At 38.3% G+C, this 20,410-nt stretch overlaps 1 protein-coding gene across 1 annotated transcript in view; it reads right to left on the bottom strand.

The window, feature by feature from the left end:
- Positions 1–339: 339 nt before the first annotated feature.
- Positions 340–20,410, bottom strand: part of ATP1B3 (ATPase Na+/K+ transporting subunit beta 3) — a 41,823-nt gene continuing 21,752 nt past the window's right edge. The window contains exons 3-7 of the mRNA XM_057545724.1: positions 18,207–18,314; positions 12,170–12,354; positions 9,395–9,445; positions 3,263–3,349; positions 340–1,016 (exon numbers count right to left, since the gene is read on the bottom strand). Of these exons, the coding sequence (XP_057401707.1) occupies positions 846–1,016; positions 3,263–3,349; positions 9,395–9,445; positions 12,170–12,354; positions 18,207–18,314 (602 nt within the window). The 3' untranslated portion in view covers positions 340–845. The remainder of the gene's footprint in view (positions 1,017–3,262; positions 3,350–9,394; positions 9,446–12,169; positions 12,355–18,206; positions 18,315–20,410) is intronic.

Here is a 20,410-nt window from a genome sequence, read left to right as displayed (position 1 = left end):
TTTTACATTTTACAATTTGTAGAGTCCACAGTCTGCTAAATAAAAGCAGTAGTAAGATTTCACAAACTATTATACAATTTAAATCTTATGAATTTAATTTCATAAATATTTAGGTGCACATATTCATACCGGCTAACCTAAAAATGCAGTTTTTATCTATGGTCTAAAATACTTTAACCTTAATACTTTAAAAGATTTAGTTCCAGCACTGAAAATAATCCCGTCACTTTTTTTGTGTTTGTTTTTACATGTTTTACAACAAAAAGGTGTGCTCCTAGTCAAAAAGATCCACAGACTAATTCAGCATGTAAAAAATAATTTTTACAAAACATCCAAGACAACCTTTCAAATCCACTTTTATTTTCCTTTTTCCTCCTCACATACAGAGCTTCTCCATACACCGCATTTCTTGCAGCTATAAAGTCGTTTGACGTTGGTCAGGTACCATTTTATCCCCTAAAACTTTGCTGGCATCAAAATATGACAGTTAACCAGTGTTAAATCTATAAAATATTTACATAGCACAGCACATTAAGCTTTAGACACTTGGCAATTAAACCACATAAAAATTGGACAAGACCCCCATCCTACATGTTCAGAATCAGGTGTTCACAGTCCCTATCTGGTGACTGTACATCGTTCAAAACGCAGCAGAGGCAACAGGCAGTTACTTTGAAGGAAACCGAACACTACGATCTGGAAGCACATTATGATGCTACCCCAGTGTCATGTACCACTCCACCTTTCTCCAAGGCGGTCTCATAATTCTGGAATGGCAGGTCCAGCTGATACAAAATGAAGACAGACAACACAACGTTTACTCTGTGGAGATATCTTAACTCCTACTATGGACGCATGGTGATTTTGAATACAACTCGTCCTAAAAATTTGTCACGATCATCCTGGTTTTTTAGGTTGGGTGATCCGTCAATCTTGCACTCAACTGTGACTTCGTTTACGTCATTTCTATTACCAAAGATGAGCTGGACGGCAACTAATGGCTGTAGATAGCTCCCCTGGCAAATAAAGGAAAATACATTAATTCAAATTCTGCAATAACTTTACACTTTATCAGGAGTTTGTTTATTCTGTAAAATTAAAAAAACAAAATTTTAATTTAATAATTAGATCTATTTTTAATCCTCTACTTTTTTTTCCCCCTTTAGCTGGATATTCATTTATCTTCACTTTAATTTTTATTGATAAAAGTGTTTATGACTATGAATTTTCCTCTAAGCACTGCTTTAAATGTATTCCATAGGTTGTGATTATGTTGTGCTTCATTATTTTTTAGATATTCTATAATCTTGGTTTGAGTTTCCCCCTTTCCCCAAGAGTTGATTAGAGAGTTCCCACCTCCTCGCTCTTTTGGAAGGGCCCTTTTATTTCAGTAATTTCTAGTTTTCCTGCATTGTGATCAGAAAGTATTGTTGTAATATATTTCTATTTTATGAAACTTGAGCATGCATTTTTTATGATAAAGTTTTGCGACTGTTCTGGGTGTTTGAGAAAGATATGTATTGTATCTATCTATATATTAGTATGTTTGATAAACATGCAGAAGATCTACCTCACTGATTATGTTACTTAGGTTTCTAACATCCTTACTTATGGTTGCTGTGGGACTTGGTACAAATATACTCATAATTGTTTTGCCATCACTGTGGTTTCTAAATACAATTCTTCACTAAAAGGAACTAGGGGCTGATTCCAGGGCGGAGGCAGGGAAAGTATAAGAACCTGGAACATCTTGTGGTGTCAGAAAGTAAGGAAGTGCTATAGGAATCAAGGGAACACGTCTATAAAGGACACAGGGGCCAGAGCCAGCCTGAAGGTCTCCCACCAGCCAAATCTGGGACAACATTAGCACCAATATAAATGATTATAACATATAACCCCTGAATCAAATAAGAATCCATGAGAATATACTGATATAAATAATAAACAGTGGAGAAGGAAAAGCTCTTCCTTAGAGTGGAATGCCAACTAGTAAATGGAAAAAGAAAAGATGAAATTAGAAAAAACATTTGAGAACAATTCTATTAGTAACTGATTGTGCAAAGAATTGACAAATGCTAAAGTTATAGGAGAAATAATTTTATAAACTCTCCAAGTATTCGCCCCACATGATACTTATTGATTACAAACAAAAAAAAAGTATAACTTTACATTAGGGAAATCTGGCTGACACCACCTTAACAAGGTTAACATCACCATTAATGGGACTCAACACCACGTCCCTCCTGATATATGCTATTCTGAAAAGGACGTAACATTTCTTCTGAGGCATTCCTGCCGAAGATGTACAACCTACATTTAATCATGAAAAACATCAGATAGACTCAAACTGAGGAACATAAACCAACAAAGTAAGCCAAAAAAGGCCTATACTCATTTTTGAAGAGCTCAAGGGCATGAAACAGACAGATGGAGGAACTGTTCCAGGTTATAGGTGACTAACAGTGTAACATCCTAGACCAGGAAAAAACTTTTTTTTTTTTGCAATAAAGGACATTATTGGAACAACTGGTGACATTTCAACAAGATCTGTAGATTAGATAATAGTACAGTATCAATGCTAATGGTTATATATGATAATGTCCTTATTTTTAGGAAATTTAACGTAAAGAGCATTTAGTGTAAAGAGGCACCATGTTTATCACTGAGTGCCAATGATGGTTCAGGGGGAAAAATTATATGTATATATTTTATATACATATATATACATATACATACATACATACATACATATACATATATATACACATATATATATATGGAGACTGATAAGACAAATGGGAAATCTGTGTAAAGGGTCTATAGGAACCCTTTGTACTATTCTAGCCACTTTATGTTTAAAATCATTTCAAAATAAAAAGTTTACTAGTATACATACAAAATGCTATTTATATACATATACTTAAAAGAAAAACTATGGAAGAAACTACACTACAATAATAGTTATCTCTGGGTAGTGACTTCTTTACTACTTCTCTATATTCTTTAAATAAGCACACCCTAAGAAATGAAAGAGAAAACTGTATTTTGAAAATAATCATCCTTTAACTTAGCTGCTTCGGTTTGTGCTTGTAGTTAAGATCTGGAGTCTCCATTTGCCATCACCATTTGTATTTAAAAACCAGAATAGATGATGCACACGTTACACAGGGCATACGTCTACCTAATCCAGACAACTGGCATTTTAATACAGACTACCAATTTTCCAAGAGTCACTACCACTTAAGAACTTCTAAATACTTACATGCAGTTTTTTCCCATAATATGGAAAATATTTTAAATCTATCGTTCCATTGGAAGGATAAGTTGATAGCATTGCTGTGTTTTCACCCTAAAGTTGAAAACAAAACAAACCGTTTTTAGGTCACAAAAAATAGTTTTAAACAATGTATTTTTATTAAAGCAGTATCAATTATGGACAGTATGAGGAAACTACAATGCTGCTCCAACTGCATCCACAACAAGTGTGTTTTTGAAAAGAGACTTACTCATGTTGACTTAAACCCTTTGACACAAACTGTCCTGATTTCCTGATATATCTTATATACTTTTCCATGACACTCCCTTTAACTTACAGCCAGATCTACTCATGCAATGTCTGTAAAATCTTATCTGCTTTCCAACTACCAAATGCCAGTTCTCCAGCCACTGACAGCAGGAATGCACAAGTAGGTCTGGGACCAATGAACGCTAAGATGAATAAAATATTGTGCTTCCAGACTGGAAAGCAATAGCTGCCACACCTAGAAGGTACCACTCAGGCCTGCAAGGCAGCAGGTCCAAAAGCTTCACATGATTAACAACCATGATAACTGTAACCAGAGGTGGAAACTATGATGCAGCTGACAAACTGTTAGGGAAAATTTAAAGTACTCCAAGGAATACCCTTCTTAACCAATTTAAATACCACATTTCCCTTGAATAATTTTTATGAGCACATGTAAATCAGTTAGAAGTATTATATGTCTACTGCAGTTATATTCCATGTATTAAAAAAACTGATACAGGGACTTCCCTGGCGGTCCAGTGGTTAAGACTCTGCACTTCCACTGCGGGGGGCACGGGTTCCATCCCTGGTCAGGGAACTAAGATCCGGGATGCCGCTAGGCACAGCCAAAAAATAAATTTAAACAAGCAAACAAAAAACTGATACAACAAAAAAGAAATAGACTCTCAGATATAGAAAACAAATTAGTAGTTACCTTTGGGGAGAGGGAAGGGGAGAGGGGCAATATAGGGGTAGGGGATTAAGAGGTACAAACTACCATGTATAAAATAAATAAGCTGGGCTTCCCTGGTGGCGCAGTGGTTGGGACTCCGCCTGCCAATGCAGGGGACACGGGTTCGAGCCCTGGTCCAGGAAGATCCCACATGCCGCGGAGCAACTAAGTCTGTGCGCCACAACTACTGAGCCTGTGCTCTACAGCCCACGAGCCACAACTACTGAGCCCGCATGCCACAACTACTGAAGCCCACGCGCCTACAGCCTGTGCTCCGCAACAAGAGAAACTACCGCAATGAGAAACCCGCTCAGTGCAACAAAGAGTAGCCCCTGCTCACCGCAACCAGAGAAAGCCCACATGCAGCAACAAAGACCCAACGCAGCCAAAAACAATAAATAAAATAAAATAAATTTATAAAAAAAATAAAAATAAATAAATAAGCTACAAGAATAAATTGTACAGCACAGGGAATATAGCCAATATTTTATAATAACTATACATGGAGTATATAATATTTAACAATTGTGAATCACTGTGTTGCACACCTGAAACTGAGGTAATATTATAAATCAATCATACCTCAAAAAAACCTGATATACATGATAACGATATAAATCTAGTATTCTTCTTGAAAAATAAGCAATTTATGAAAATTCTCATGTAACACATTCTGAATAGGCCCAATATTAATGACTGTAACCTTTACACATACTGAGTAGATGACAGACAACAATGATTAAAATCAGTGGCAACTTCACAAGGCACTAATTAAAATAAAACATTACTAAATGTTTGCATTCTAGATTTGAATAAATGAATTTCTACTTTTGAAAGCATACATGAAACACTATAGCAAAACTAAGAATCTCCTCTAAGGGAAGCCGTACTCTCTGCTTACTTCACTTAACGACCACGAAGTAGCAGATGTGCATGGGGTGAGAGAAACACATGGACAAGCGACACAGGCAAGACAGCAAAGCATAAAGCGATGACCACCCACAAAAAGGGCAAGTTCTAACAATCCAGATGAACAATATTTAAAAAGAACAGGAGAGGGGCTTCCATGGTGGCGCAGTGGTTAAGAATCCGCCTGCCAACGCAGGGGACATGGGTTCGAGCCCTGGTCAGGAAAGACCCCACGTCGTGGAGCAACTAAGCCCACGTGCCACAAGCACGGCGCGCCTAGAGCCCGTGCTCCGCAACAAGCGAAGCTGCTGCAATGAGAAGCCCGTGCACTGCAAGGAAGAGTAGCGCCCGCTCGAACGAAGACCCAATGCAGCCAAAAATAAATAAATAAATAAATTTATTAAAAAAAAATAATAATAAAGAACAGGAGATAACAAGGCTAAGGGAAACTGTAGAAGCCATTTTTCAATCACTATTCAAACACCACCCTACGTCTGTACGCCTTAATTTAAAAAAAGTTAAGTCTAAAAAGAATCTAAAAAGGAGTGGATATATGAGTATGTATAACTGATTCACTTTGCTGTACACCTGAAACTAACACAACATTGTAAATCAACTATACTCCAATAAAAATGAAAAATAAATAAAAACAGAATACATGCTAAAAAAAGGTCTAAAATAACATTTTATATAGGAGAAAAAAATAGTCACTTTGATAAGTACTTTCGTACATTAATTACTTTTAACCTATTTTTCCTTAATAATTCATACAAACACAGAGATGTTCCCCAAAATGTAAATTAAAGGTTTTCTTTAATTAATTAATTAATTAATTTATTTATTTAGTTTTGGCTGTGTTGGGTCTTCGTTGCTGCGCGCAGGCTTTCTCTAGTTGTGGCGAGCAGGGGCTACTCTTCATTGCGGTGCGTGGGCTTGTCATTGCGGTGGCTTCTCTTGTTGCAGAGCATGAGCAGCACTCAGGCTCAGTAGTTGCGGCACGTACGCGCGGGCTTCAGTAGCTGTGGTGCACGGGCTTACCTGCTCCGCGGCATGTGGGATCTTCCCGGACCAGGGATTGAACCCATGTCCCCGGCGCTGGCAGGTGGATTCTTAACTACTGTGCCACCAGGGAAGTCCTGGGTTACAGTTTATTGAGCACTTCAGTGTACATTTTCAGCCAGATACCACACTCAGTTTATATTTACCTCATTTAGGCCTAAAACCCTTAAGTGTGTAGGATCAGTTATAGAGAGGGAAACTGAGGCTCAGAGTTATGGTCACATGCTCAATTAATTGTTCTACGGGTGTGTGCCTAAGCCATCACGTTGGCAGACTTTTACTTAAAATTAACATTTAGAAATTGTGAAATAATAAAATGCATATCTGAACAATGATGAGATAACTTTTACAGTGAAGCTACATATCATGGTTTTCTAAGTATACGCATGGTATCATATTGGAAACCATGAGCAACTAGGTCCAAGAGTCTATTAGCAGTCACTAAGTTCCACTGAAAACAAAATAAAGGTTTAAAACTAATGTATTTTGGTTCTTCTGTATAGTCATCACCTGTAAATAACTTGAAGAACACATACCAAATGTTCTAAGCAGTGATTAGCTCTGGGTAGCATTTACCAAATGTTTTCCTTCTGCATTTTTCTAAATTTTCTTAAATGAACATGATTCATTTTTGTAAGAAAATTAAAGAAAAACACTAATGACATAAATATGAATATTACATCTTTTGCAGGAACCATCCTTTAAAATTAAAGGCCACCTCTAAAAGTATGTTCTGTCATCAGTGTTTTAGTGTTTCTAGGACTCTTAACTTGTATGAAAGCAATTAAGGGACTGCCCCAGTGGCACAGTGGATACGACTCCGTGCTCCCGATGCAGGGCGCCAGGGTTTGATTCCTGGTCAGGGAACTAGATCCCACATGCGTGCCACAACTAAGAGTTCGCATGCCACAACTAAGGAGCCCACGTGCTGCAACTAAGGGGCCGGCAAGCTGCAACTAAGAAGCCCACCTGCCGCAAGTAAGACCAGGCTCAACCAAATAAATAAATTAAAAAACAAGACCAAAAAAATCCTTAAAAATAAATAAATAAATAAAAGCAGATCAAAGTTAAGAATACAAGACAAAATAAAAGACAAACGTATTATATAAAAGGTAAGTCAACTAAAGAATTTACACTAAGAACACTTGATTATAGATGAATCTACTGGAAAACAGCAATAGGGTGATAAGCAGTAAATGTTGCCATCTGTTCAGAGCCACACCTCGAAGACTTATGGATTCCACCTGATTACTCCTTTGTGACTAGCCTACGAGTAAAATGCAGTTTTACAAAGATTTCCGCCAATTTTGTGTGTTGTTTCTAAAAACAAAAATATTCCACAACTAAATAAACAAAACAAAAACCCCATCTATTATTTGGATTATTTTATGTACTTTCCACACAACTCTTCAAAGCAAAAGGGACAGCAAATTGAAATCTGAGTCATTAGACCAGATGTTCCCCCAACTATTCTAGAATAGTTCCCCCAACTATTCTAGAAGCAAAAGATACATAACAGATAACAAGGAGAAAAATCCATTTATAATCCTAAGTGAAGAGTTAACATGGAGTAGTTTATACTGGCCAAAGGCTTACAGAAGTGAAACCTTAGGAAACCAGTGGAAGGCTTTGGCCCTTGTGTGTGTGTGTGGGGGGGGGGGGGGGAGATGGGTGGGTGTGTGTGTGTGTGTGTGTGTGTGTGTGTGTGTGTGTGTGTGTTTTCTTTTCTTGATGGTGCTGGCTCCACAGACCCACCGTTCCAAGTATATCTACACTGTCTGCTCACATGCAGAGGCAAAAGTCCCTGCACACAGGACACTGTCATAAAATCAGCACTTCCACCTGGCTGAAGGCTCACACCCAGCCTCGGGAACCTTCTACTGGAAAGAATTGCAAGCAAGGGGGATCACAGAGTTACACAATACATTTCTTAAATCTGTCTTGTAGGTGTAATGTTTTCTCCTGTTTTGAGATGACAGTAGAAGCTCACTAGATTTTTAGAAGGATTTGTATACCAAGAAAAACTCAGCTTAGATGCAGCATCTGGTTTTAAGTGAGATTCTGATTTTTTATCCAAGTTTCCTGCTGAGCTGACTATGGCATAAGGAGATAAACTGAGTTGCCTATGGTCACACATGCATACTTCAACCCAGATGAGAAAACCACAAACTTCCCAGCTTTTCATTCTATTCTAAGTCGTGAATAAATGCTCAAAATAAATCAATAGGATATTCTAGAGCAGGAGTTCTCAGAGTGTGGGTCCCAGACCAGCAGCATCACCATCACCTGGACACTTTAGTTAAAAACGCAAATTTTGCAGCCTCACCCCAGACCTACTGAGTCAGAAACTGCAGAACTGGGACCTAAGAAACCCTCCAAGTGATTCTGATGCATGATCAGATTTGAGAACCACCCAGCAAGAAGTTTCTGCGCAAATAAGAAATCCATTCATCGTTAAAAGGGATTACAGTTTTCTTTGGCAAACAACTTTAGAAGTGATTTCAATGTAACATTTCAAGTAAGACACTTCTGACATATTAACTGGAGCTGGAATGCTAATATTTTACACAATGATAAAATTAAATTTAGAACTTAACAGTTTCTCCTGAGAACTCTTACCCATCATTTACATATTTGTCTTAGTTGAACTTTGCAGCATGGAGAGAAAACAAAAGAAATTATGAAAGGAAAACAGCACAGCGCTCTGGAAAAAATAAAGTAGGGATGAGAGAGCAAAATAATGCCTCTACCTTAAGGAAAATGTACCATGTTTCATTAAATCTCAGATGCCACTGATGTACACCAATTTATGTACTATTAAGAAAGAAAAAATCTTATACACTATTAAGACACTATCAGTTATAAGGCCAACCCCAATTTTCGTGTCATCAAGCTAGAAAAAAGAAAATGAATCTTAAAATCAGTGAAATATGGTATATGTAAATATAAAGGCAAAGTATGTGAAATCAAATGCACATGGAAAATAAGTCTTTTTGAATTATCATTAGCAAACAGAGAAGGGCTACCCCCAAAGGTCGGTGGAGTTTTATTCTTCTAAGAATGGCACTACAATGGACTTTAAAAATGTGACAGGGAAGAAAAAAATGACTAAATTCATTAGACTTCTAAAGTATTTTTAAGATACACTAAAGCTTTAACAGAAATTGGGTTATTTTCTGAATACTAACCTTCAAAATACATTCTATCCTTGGTTCTCCTTGAGGCTTTAATCCAATTATCTAAGGTAAAGAAACGTTGATTAATTGAAACATCACTACTGTATACAACAGAACCTCTTCCTTCATTGCTGGGGACACAGGGGTGGGAGGGTTGAGATGGACACTAACACCGCATTAAAACCCTGTTACCTCTGCCTTTTACTTTAATTTTCTTTTAGAGGATTAGAACAGACTTTTCAATATAATAATCTTACCAATTATCTATCTTATTATAGCACTGGGGCAATTTAGAAAATAAATCAGTTATCAAAGAATTGACCAAAACACAGCATTGCACTTTGCTACCTTTATAAAACAAGAAATAAATAGAAACCTTTACATTTCATTATTTATATGAACACATCATTAATGCAAATAAGAATGGCAAAGGCAAAATATAATAACTGTTCTTCATGAAAATATATTAGGTCACAACCCTACCATGTTTCCGTAAGGCTTCCACAGAGCCCTGCTGTATTTCACATGTATCTGTTCTACAAAACACATACACTTAATGAATCCCATTTTGAGGACTCTCACAGCACCATTCAGTTCTATGTAATGAGGCTTTCATCTATGTGGTTGATATAACTAACTCTGTATGAATGCTAACATATTTATCCATATATTTTGTGAGAGGATTTTTTTGCCTTTTGAATTATATGCGTTTTAATTTATATTTTATAATTTTATAATTTATATACACTTTAATGTGAATGCCTGTAAAATGTAAGTACTCCTCCTGAAAAATAAGTATTGTTGCAACTGAAATAATAATTTCGAGAGCAATAACTATCGGTGCCCTCGCAATGATTTTGGAACAAACTACACTGGGATTAAGTGCCCTGCTACACCCTTATGCAACATCTCACTGCCGATCCCCTGTGCCTGATGATGTCTTCCTGTCATGCTTGCAAAGTTCTGCTCTATCAGCAAGTATAATCTCACATCCTCATCATTCAGAGGACATACTGACAAAGAAAATAAACTCAGAAGGTTGGTCCTGTGGGAGAAGGAACTGGAATTTCTTCTCTTGGCTTTATATTGGGAACAGATTTTCCATCAATCTAGGTGTTGTGAAGATACTCCTAGGAGGCAGGGATTGCAAAAGGCATCCCTGTTGGAGAGAATGGATTTAATTCATCTTACAAGCTAGATCACCTGGTTTCACATTACAGTTGGCCCTCCCTATCCAGGGGGGGTTCCACATCTGCGGATTCAACCAATCGCAGATCAAAAACATTTGGGGGAAAAAACTCCAGAAAGTTCCAAAAAGCAAAATTCGAATTTGCTGTGTGCTGACAACTTTTTACACAGCACTTACACTGAATTAGGTATAAGTACTCTAGAGATGCTTCTGCGTACACAGGAGGATGTGTGCAGGTTATATGCAAATACTACGCCATTTTATATACGGGACTTGAGCACCCCCAGATTTTGGTGTCCTCAGGGGTCCTAGAATCAATTCCCCACAGATACCGAGGGATAAACTATCTGGATTTCTTGTGTAGATTGTGAAAACGCATTTCTACTTTATTTAACAGTATGTGGTATGTATGAGCTCCCTAGCATTTCTGAGGAAAGTAGGGGTCCCCTTGAAATAGTTGTTCAGATTGCTCCCACTTCCTGGCCTACCCATCTTGCCTTCAGTTTCACCTCCACTTTGTTAATCTTAGTGCTTAAGTGTTGCTAAAACATCCCATTAAATGTTTATTGAGCGCCTACTATGTGCCAGGCAATGTTTCAGAATGATTTCCAGAGTGCTATGGGATAATCAGAAACTGTCGCTGACCATGGGGACAGGGGAAGGAGAGGCTGGAGGGAAGCCAGTCTGGGCGCTTAAGGGTCTAGCTGGCTCTCCCTACAGGTAAACTCCTTATTTAGCAGTGCCAACTTCAGAAGACTCAAGTTTTACTTTTATTAGGGATGGTAACTTTTGTGATATGTAAACTCAAGACCTTGAGAGGCCTGCAGCTGTTTAGGAGATTGCCTTTTCTCTGCGTAAATGACCAGGAATGACCTCATTCTTCAAGGGAGACCATACAGGCCTCAACAGATTAACTGTATCAGAACACAACTCTGCAGTACCATTTATAGAGCAGCAAGGCACAGGGTTTGGAGATCACTTCATTATGCAAGGAAAGCATCTTCCTTTTGCACAATGACTCCACAACATTGTTACTTAGATGTAGAGAACATTAGCTTCTTGGTTTGCTAATGGCTATACAATTCAGGCACTTTCTCTGGACAACATGGCAAAATGCTGCTGGGTTCATTTTAATGCAAATTTATCTCTATTTCTACTATTTAATTACATAGACATATACTATAAAGCTATGCTTTGCTACTAAATATTCAGAAAAAGTTAAATAAGCCAAAACTTTATAAGTTTGCCGAGGGATTTTAAATTACATTGCCACACAGGATGCAAAGGTGAGCACAGCACATTAACACAACCATGCTGTGGGCACGATCCCCAGAATACCTGATCCCTGAAGCTCCGATCTACGCTTAAGTGCATGTAGCTAGTTCCAAAAGAGAAAAACTGAAGTTGTGTTACCCCCTAATTTACGACTAATTTATGAACCAATTGTTTTTTTCTGTATTAATTTTCCAAAGGTCAGTATCACTGTTAGCTTTTTACACAAGCTACCACCAAGTGAGAGAGCACTGAATAAATAGTTGCCAGCTTCTTAAAAGAAGAGATTTGGAAAAAGCAGCAGCAGCAATAAATTATGTACATACTCTGTTCATTTTCACAAGAATACAAGGGCTTCCTGTGGAGTAGCCAAACTCGGGATCATTCACACCACTGCATGCTTCAAGTAAGACAAGAGGAAACTGACATGAAGTATATTCTGGACCCTTCTGCTCATGAAACGCTCCACTGCGACAATTTGTGAGATTCTTCTGTTCTTCTAAGCCATATGCTAAAAAGGAAACAGCCGAAAAGGACCTTAAACACAACCAGAAATATATCATCCTTTGGACAACATTCTTCAAAGACAAAAACAGCAATGCCATTTACTGGAAAATTTTAGGGAAAGAATGTTAAGTCTGTTCCTTTAAAGTCTAACTGCTCTCCAGCGCTTTGCAGTTCATTTCATTCCAGTACAAACTGGGTGACAGACGGATCTCTTTTGTCACCATTAGGTGGCACCAGCCATGGCTACAGCATTATCTGAATGCCTTCGATGCTCTTGGCCCAAAAGGTACAATGGTGAGGACATAAAAACGCATTACCTCTGCCCTTATGGAGGTAATTTACAGTGTAGTGGGTAAGACAGGTGTTGAGGATAAAATCATAAATGAAGGGCCTAAAGAAAGGGGTACATGTGAGCTAATGTTAGCTTACAAAAGGGTGTTTTCAGCAGAGATGGAGGTAACGAGATAGATCCAAAGGGGATGAAGGAGTAAAATGGTTACAGCTTGGAGACAGGGAAGGAAGGAGAGGGGGACAATTCAACGATTTTTCGAATGTTTGCTGTGCGCTTGGCACAGTGTTAGACAAAAGGGGCATAACGGGGAGCCAGTCTGCGGTGGACCCTGCCCGCAGTGAGCTCAGGCTACTGCAAGGCACTCGCTAATAAACATGGGGCCACAATGCCTCAGTGAGAACTGTTGGTGTGTGGGCATAACTGGTACCAAAAAAAGGCCAACCTAAAATGAATTCAACCAAAAACAGGAACCAAATTTCAAAGTACTCACATTTACTTATTTAACTTTATTTATTCATTTAAATTTATTTAAATTTGTTCGTTTGCATGCTTGCCATGCCAAGAGGCTTGTGGGATCTTAGTTTCCGGGCCAGGGATTGAACCCAGGCCCTGGCAGGGAAAGTGCTGAACCACTGGACCACCAGGGAAGTCCCAAAGTAAACACATTTAAAAGGAAGTATGGATCTTTCCCTTTAAAAAAAAAAAAAAAGTCAAAAATTTTGGTTTCAACTTTTATTTATCAAAAATTAGGATATCATGGGAACTATGTACCCATTAAATAGCCAAGAATGACTCAGGTATTGGGGAGGGGGGATAGGAGTAAACTTTTACAACAAAACAGTACCATTGACATCCGTCACTCGTTTTTGACTTTTGTGGCACAATCATGAATGTCATTCGGCAGAAAATATTCAAGGCCTACATCAGTTTCCTCCAAGGGCTTCTCCTGCATATACTCTGTTGGTACAGTTCATCAGGGACCATTTTTGTATGATGCCAACTTCCACTTCTACACAAAACCGCTCTAAGTCAAGGAGTTGGATGATGAATGGTCAGAATATGAAGACCCCTGCCTAGCGCATGATGGGAACAGAGAAAGGTCACCATTCCCAGAGAGAGCACAGAACCCCACATTCCTGAGGAAAGCCTAAAGTAAGATAGAAAAAGGTGTAGGCAAACAGGGGGGAAAGACCTGAAAGAGATAACTTGAACAATATAAGATTTTAAATTCTAATTAGTATTCAAGGGGGGAAAAAAAAAGAAAACAACCCAGAGCAGATAATGTATCTTTTAACAAGAGACTGTATCTTTTAAACACCAGAAAGGCATTCCTAAGAGCAACAATGACAATTCAAAGTTTAAAAAAAGGGAGGGGGGGAGGGCATGCTGAACTTTAAAGATCTAAAAGTAAATCCCCAGTATAATAAAGCAAAAGTAGAAAATGAGAGAAAAACAAGAGATCCAAAACCCAACAACTAACAGAATAGCTCTAGAAAGAGAACCAGAAAACTGAGGTGAGGAAATTTTCAATAATAGTTTCCTCCACTGGAGAATCTAACTCTTCATCCTGAAAGACCCCATCAAGTTTCCAGCAAAGTGATATTTTAGAGACTGACACCAACACTTGGAAATTTTAGAACCCTAAGGAAGTACATTTAAAAACAAAAACAAAAAACCAACACTGTTGAGCAGAAAAAGGCAAATACAAAGGAACTAAAACTCTATATACAGCTAAACTACGAACAATAAAAGCAGAATTAAGTCATTTTCAGAAATGAAAGGACTAAAAACCTACATTCCATGTATCTTAAAAAATTTTTTTTAATTTAAATACAAATTGAGATATAATTCACATATAACATTAGTTTCAGGTGTACAACACAATGAATGCTTGAATATTTGTACACATTGTGAAATGATCACCACGGCAAGTCTAGTTAACATCTTGTCCCTATGTATAGTTACAAATCTTTTTCTTGTGATGAGGACTTTTAAGATCTACTCTCTTAGGAATGTCCCAATACGCAATACAGTAGGTGTTAACTATCATCACCATGCTGTACATTACATCCCCAGGGCTTATTTATTTCTAACTGGAAGTGTGTACCTTTTGACCTTCCTTCACCACTTCAGCCCTGCCCCCTGCTGCCTCTGGCAACAACCAATCTATCTGTCCTCTGCATCTATGAGCTTGGTTTTCTTATTTGTTTTGTTTCTTAGGTTTCACATATAAGTGAGATCATTTGGTATTTGTCTTTGTTTATTTCACTTAGCATCATGCCCTTAAGGTCCATCCCTGTTGCTGCAAATAGGAAGATTTCATTCTTTTTTATGGTGAAGTAGTATAGTGGTATACATACAATGGAAGAGTATTCATGTATCTTTCCTTACAAAGTTATTTGAGAATATACTCCATCAAAACTAGGGAATAGGGGCTTCCCTGGTGGCGCAGTGGTTGAGAATCTGCCAGCCAACGCAGGGGACACGGGTTCGAGCCCTGGTCTGGGAAGATCCCACATGCCGCGGAGCAACTAAGCCCCGTGAGCCACAACTACTGAGCCTGCGCATCTGGAGCCTGGGCTCCGCAACAAGAGAGGCCGCGACAGTGAGAAGCCTGTGCACTGCGATGAAGAGTGGCCCCCGCTTGCCGCAACTAAAGAAAGCCCTCGCACAGAAATGAAGACCCAACACAGCCATAAATAAATAAATAAATAAATTTATAAAAAAACAAAAACAAAAACTAGGGAATAAAGAAAGAAAAAGAAGGCAGGAGCCAAGAAACAGTGAATCCAATCCGAAAGGGATCAAACGAACTCCCCAAATGACAGCTGGGTAGTAGAAGCCCTAAACAGAAACCAGTACAGACTGCAGCAGAGGGGAAGGACTCTAGGGAGGAGTTCTCCAGAAAAAAAGGGATGTAAGAGAACATCTCAAACGACAGTATACAAATAAGGGAGTTAGACGAGAGTCTCTACAGATGGTAGAATATGACGTAAAGACAAGTATAAGAAGGCAACCAATAATGAAAATAAAACAGTAATTCAATTACTTTTGAATTGAGATTAGGGGAAGGTCTGAGGCATGTGAGCTAAATCCTCATCTAACATGGCAGGAAGTAAAGACAATGTATAAAAGTGATAAATCAAGAGCCAACAGATTGTATTTAAAGATACAGAAGAAAAATCCCGTAAGAAAAAGTTCAAAAGCATGAAGTTATTTCCTGTTGGAAATGTATCCAGAATCAGACGATTTCTCACAGCCTCACTGCTCCCGACCTTGCCAAGCCACTATCTCCACTCATCTAGGTGACTGCAATGGCCTCCGAACCAGCTTCCCTGATTCCCCTCTACAGTCTAGTCTCAAAAAACAGCCTGAGTGATCCTTTAACAATCTGAGTGAGATGATGTTAATTCTCTGCTTAAGAACCTCCATCTTGGTCACTGTGAAAGTCAAAGAACTGAACAACAGCCTCTAAGGCCTACACAATCTGGTCCTCCTTTAACTCCCTGACCTCAATCTCCTACTACTCTCTCCCCACTTACTCCATCCAGCCCCTCTGACTTCCTTGATGAACCCTGAACACACTGGACATTGTGAGCCTCAGGGCCTTTGCACCTACTGCTGGGTAGTTCCATGGCTACTTCCCTCATCCTTAGATCTTTCCTCAAACATTCCCTTTCAATGAGGTCTTCCCAGACCACTCTGCTTAAAATTGCAGCCCTCTCAACTCTCCCTATTTCCCTTCTCTGCCTTATTTTCCTCCACAGCACTTATTACCTTCTAACACCACTAGATTATAAAAACTCCACAAACACAGAAATTTTCTGTTTGTTCACTGATGTAAATTAGAAGAGTGCTTGACACAAAAAAGACCCTCAAAAAGAAGTATTTGTTGAATAAAGGAACAGGACTGCAGCTAGAACAGAGTATGGCAGGGAACTACTGTTCTACTTATAAGCCTTTCTTTACTATTTGGTTTTCAAACCATGGATTATACTCTCACAAAAACATCTCTATTTAAATAATAAATATATATTTAACTTTCAAGGGCAAGAGATTTAGGAAGGTAGGTAGTAGAAGACGCAGGATCGAAAGGTTTTTGATTTAAGATAGGAGGGAGTTGAGGATTTCTACATGTTGACAGAAAGGATCCAACAGAGAGGCTAAACATATATGAGAAGGATTAGTAATTAGCATAATGCTTGAGGCAGTGAGAGGGGATGAGATGCAAAACGTGACCGGGACAGGTGGACTTAGATAAGAGGAAGGGCAGCCCCCCTTGTCAGAGCAGGAGGAAAATCACAGACAAAAAGGCTGCAACTGAAGGCTGGTTTTACTGGTAACGAGGAAACTGGGGGAGTTTCCACCTGAGTACTTCTAGTTTCTCTCGAAGTAGGAAACCAGGTTATATGAAGAAAGTGAGTTATAGGGGAAAAGGTAAGGAGCTAGAGTTTTGAGTAGAGGCTGGAAATAATCCCTTCAGAGAATTACCCAGGGAAATTCAGCAGGATTGCCAGGCAGTAGATGGGATCCATTTGAGGGAGGTGATCAAGTATTCACAGTGCTAATTAGTCTACAGAGGGCAGGCTCAAAGGAAGAGCTCCATCCAGGAATTACAGGGCTTCATCTAGGGTCATTACACGGCTTCATCTACTTGCAAGTTTTATGACAAACAGGCTAAGAGGCGAGGGATTTTAGAGTACTGGCTTGAGTAAAAATGAAATGAAAGACTATGGAATTGACAAGCTTGACCAGAAGGGAAGCTGAGCGGGGAGAGGCTGGGATAAAATAAAAGGGTCAGTGAACTGGAAGTCCCAGTGAGGGAGACAAAGAGCGAGGGCAAGTTAAGCAAACGAGAAGGTTGCGTAGGAGCCCCATCAGCGACCTTGGCAATGGAGTCCTGCACATTCTAAGAAGCAACTGCAGGAGAGCATGGCTGAGGAAGAGCTGTGGCAACCGCGAACCCAGAGGCCATGGCGCTTGATGGCTATTCGCGTGAATATTAATAACACGGAGTCAGGGCAGACAAAACGGAAGAGAAAACTGGGCCAGGACGGCTATTAGAAAGCACTGCAAACCAGTAGCTCTGAAAAACTCACAACCGATACACAAACTTTTTTTCTTTTAATGACGAACACCATTCCTCGTCCCCACGCCGCAAGCACTACACTGGATCCAAAGGTCCAGATCCTTACGGGCATCATTTTATAATACAGTTTTGCTCCATTAGTCACATGCTATTTGTTTTGATGCAGATATAAATGTTATGCTTCAATGAACTTACTCATGTACTTATTAAAGGGTAGATAAAAAAAATCAAATCAACTGCCCATTAGGGTTAGGCCCCTATGCTTTCCGTAAGTCAGAATACGGACTAATCATAAATTCATCATGAATAATCGTAAATTCTACTTGCTAAGTCCTCTCAATTGACTGTGTTTCACAGAAAGAAAGAAAAAGGCAAGACAAACTCTAATAATAATGTTTCTAAAAGTCATCATAATTTGGTCCTAGTTTCTGCAATAACTAAAATCTTTAACTTACTCTAAAAAAAACATACTTACACTTTAGAAATTTCTTAAGGTCATTAATGTACCCTCTATAGGACTCTGGATTAGACACGCTGAATGAAAAATCCAATGCTGTCACCGGTTTTGGAAAAACCATAAGCCCTATAGAGATAAAAGAAAAGGGGGGAAATTAATTACAGCAAATTCCCTTCTCTCCTTCCTTCTCCTTCCTCTTATCTCTAAAAAGGAAGATCTCAGTAAACTATGTGGAAATTGTGTTCACGGGTAGGTTGAAATTATCAAGAACCTCCCACTTCTATCTGACTATGAAGAGACATCTAAAATGAAAAAATTCCACGTCTTCAAAATCACGTCGGACATTACCAATTAGAAACCTCCTCTAAATCTTAGTTAGAATTGCTCTGTTCCTTAATTTAAAAGATGCAAGTTTTACTTTGTACTTTCTACATTCATTTTCTATTAAATATTTTTAGGTTTTGCCAATTTGCCATTAATATACGGAGAAAATTTTAGCAAATCAAAGTCTAAGCACTTTTGTCATTCAAATTACAACTGTATGAAAACATTCATAAAGAAAGCTTACCTTATCAATGAAAGAGGCCTATACAATTTTAACTCTACAGTTAAATATTCTTCCTTCAACAATAAACACTGCTCGATAACTAAAATGTGGTTTTCTCATACTGAATTGACATATAACCACCAACAATTTCATATTAGCAATCAACACCCATGTATATAGAATATGTTTACATGAGTTTATTAACAGAAAATGTAAGCCTATGTATCTGTAACAATCAGGCGTCCAACTTTAAGCTTTCCTTGATTTAAAAGCATTAGCTCAAAAGTGTGTCTGTACGTGTATAACTGAGTCGCTGTGCTGTACAGCAGAGGTTAGCACAGCACTGTAAATCAACTCTACTTCATAAAAAAATTTTGTTTAATTTAAAAGCATTAGATCTACATTCAGCCTTGCACAAAGACTTAAACAAAAATATCCTAAAATTCTCACTAGTTTCTAAACATTCCCCATATATCAAAGTTATTATAGATAAGCCTTGCATTGAATCTGAAAATAAATAATAAGGTTGTTTTAGTTTTCATTAAAATTGCTTTTGCTGCTCTCCATGTACTGCAACTGCTGAAGCCCACGTGCTGCAACTACTGAGCCCGCGTGCCTAGAGCCCGTGCTCCGCAACGAGAAGCCATCATAATGAGAAGCCCGCGCACCACAACGAAGAGCAGCCCCTGCTCACTGCAACTAGAGAAAGCCCGTGCGCAGCAATGAAGACCCAATGCAGCAAACAAACAAAAAAAAAATTGCTGCTCATAAACATCTAATTCGTTTTAGATCAAACCCAGTTTCTTTCAAATCCTAAATACTTGCCTTTGTTGATCTGCATGGTTCTTGAGTTAAACTACAATAGATCCGATGCTACTCAACTATGATGAAACACTCAATGTTCCCAAATGGCAGAGCAAATCTTATTCCATATACAGCACAAAAGAGCCCCAATTAGATTCCCCATTCACCTACTACCTCAACATACCAGGTCACTTGGATTTGGATGATCTCATATGCCTATTTTTCCTTACCCCTCCACCAACTACAAAATCAATAGTAACCTTCTGATTTTTTAATAAAAATGTTCAATGTAGAAATAAAGCCTGACCATCCAGTATATGAAATGACCATCTGTGTATGTCTGAAATTGTATGTTTTCATTTTTAAGGTTTTACAGGAGGAACAAGACATAATATACTGTAAGTGAAAAAGTAACAGAATCAAGGCAGCTTATACATAACTGTATAAAAACACCCAACTTTAAGAAAAACCCAACTTTTAATAAATCATCCAGTTTGAAAGAAATTTTAAAGAAAAATGTGAAAATGTCTATGCTTTATAAAAAAAAAAGATTACATTCCTTTAACATGACTTATTTCTATGGGAAGTTTTAAATGACTCAATTTACAAAAACTCTGCAGACCAGAATGTCTAAAACTGAATTTCTGATACAAGTTACTTCTTAGATCTTGCTGAGCAATGCTCCTGGAGCCTTAGTTCATTTAACAGCCTGTCTGAAACTCTTAAGTAAAAAAAAAACACAGCAGGAGTGTGCCGTACGGCTGCATTTTTGACGCAGTACACCTACGTCCTCCAAATAAAGTCAGCTTACCCCAAACCATGAACATCAATAGAATGTGAAAACTACAGTAACTCTTACGTCTTTACAATT

The sequence above is a fragment of the Balaenoptera acutorostrata genome, chromosome 4 (assembly GCF_949987535.1).
Source record: "Balaenoptera acutorostrata chromosome 4, mBalAcu1.1, whole genome shotgun sequence".
In the NCBI taxonomy this organism is placed as follows: domain Eukaryota; kingdom Metazoa; phylum Chordata; class Mammalia; order Artiodactyla; family Balaenopteridae; genus Balaenoptera; species Balaenoptera acutorostrata.
This window is presented reverse-complemented; position numbering and strand designations above follow the sequence as displayed.